The sequence below is a fragment of the Sitodiplosis mosellana genome, unplaced genomic scaffold (genome assembly GCF_009176505.1).
Source record: "Sitodiplosis mosellana isolate CC-2019 unplaced genomic scaffold, AAFC_SMos_1.0 Smas_scaffold_2000, whole genome shotgun sequence".
Taxonomy (NCBI): Eukaryota; Metazoa; Arthropoda; class Insecta; order Diptera; family Cecidomyiidae; genus Sitodiplosis; species Sitodiplosis mosellana.
Genome location: NW_022597242.1, coordinates 1 through 1,034, shown reverse-complemented (window position 1 = coordinate 1,034; position 1,034 = coordinate 1). Strand labels below are relative to the sequence as shown.

At 37.7% G+C, this 1,034-nt stretch overlaps 1 protein-coding gene across 1 annotated transcript; it reads left to right on the top strand.

Moving 5' to 3' along the window:
* Positions 1 to 83: 83 nt before the first annotated feature.
* On the top strand, positions 84 to 936 carry LOC129571326 (BTB/POZ domain-containing protein 6-B-like; the record flags this gene model as incomplete). The annotated part of the gene is made up of 1 exon (XM_055451098.1): positions 84 to 936. A coding segment is annotated over exon 1 (853 nt), but the record flags the coding sequence as incomplete, so codon positions are not given.
* Between the last annotated feature and the right edge of the window lie 98 nt (positions 937 to 1,034).

The following is a 1,034-nucleotide window of genomic DNA, read 5'->3' as shown; positions in this document are numbered from 1 at the left end:
TCAACAAATAAATTGAAAGCAAAGTGTTTCATTCAAATCACCCAAATACATTTGATTCAAAGTGAGAAAATAAGTATAGTGAAATGGCAATTACTTTGAAGAATAAAGCTACTGAGAAGCTCTATCTCAACGAAAAATTGGCGGATGTACATTTTGCATTCAATGTGGGCGATGAAATTCGAAAGGTGCCAGCCAACAAAGCCAATCTGGCCGCATTAAGTTCGGTGTTTGATCGCATGTTCTATGGATCGTTGACAGAAGATGGAGACGTTAAAATAGTCGATGCATCCGTCGAGGCGTTCAAAGAGTTTTTGCAGATTTTTTATCTGGGCGAATTGACGCTAACCATTGAGAATATTGAAACCGTTGCTCGTTTGGCTGATAAGTACGATGTTCTTGCGCATTTCTACGATTGTGCGACATTCACTCAAAACGAATGGACGATAGACAATATATGCTGGGGACTTCAAATAGCATTGTTCCTGAAGAATCAAACATTGACCGACTATTGTGAGAGTAAAATCAAAGGATTAACCAAAAAAGTATTTACATCGGATGCATTTCTACAATGTGACAAAGAAACACTGGGACACATTTTGAAGCTGAACTTATCGTGTGAATCGATTGATGTGTTCAATGCGTGCATGGATTGGGCGAAATATGCATGCAAACTAGATGGTTTGGATGAAAAACAGGCGATTAATCTACGAAACCAGCTCGGCGACCATTTAAAGTTGATTCGATACGACGAAATGTCAGTCGAAGAATTCTCTGAAATTTACATAGCAAATGAAGGACTGTTCACTTCGGAAGAGTTCGCAGACATAATGCTTACATTAACAATAGATAAATATGAACCGAGATTATTCAACCATATTCCTTGTCAATACGCACCGAGCAAATGGAACAAATGGAACAAATTCAAAGATTTAAAATGTAAGCGAATAGAACATAGTAAAGCACAACATAGCATTCAAAAAGAGGAAGGGCTATGCTTCACATCAAACCAACCGATTTTATTACGATCTATTGGT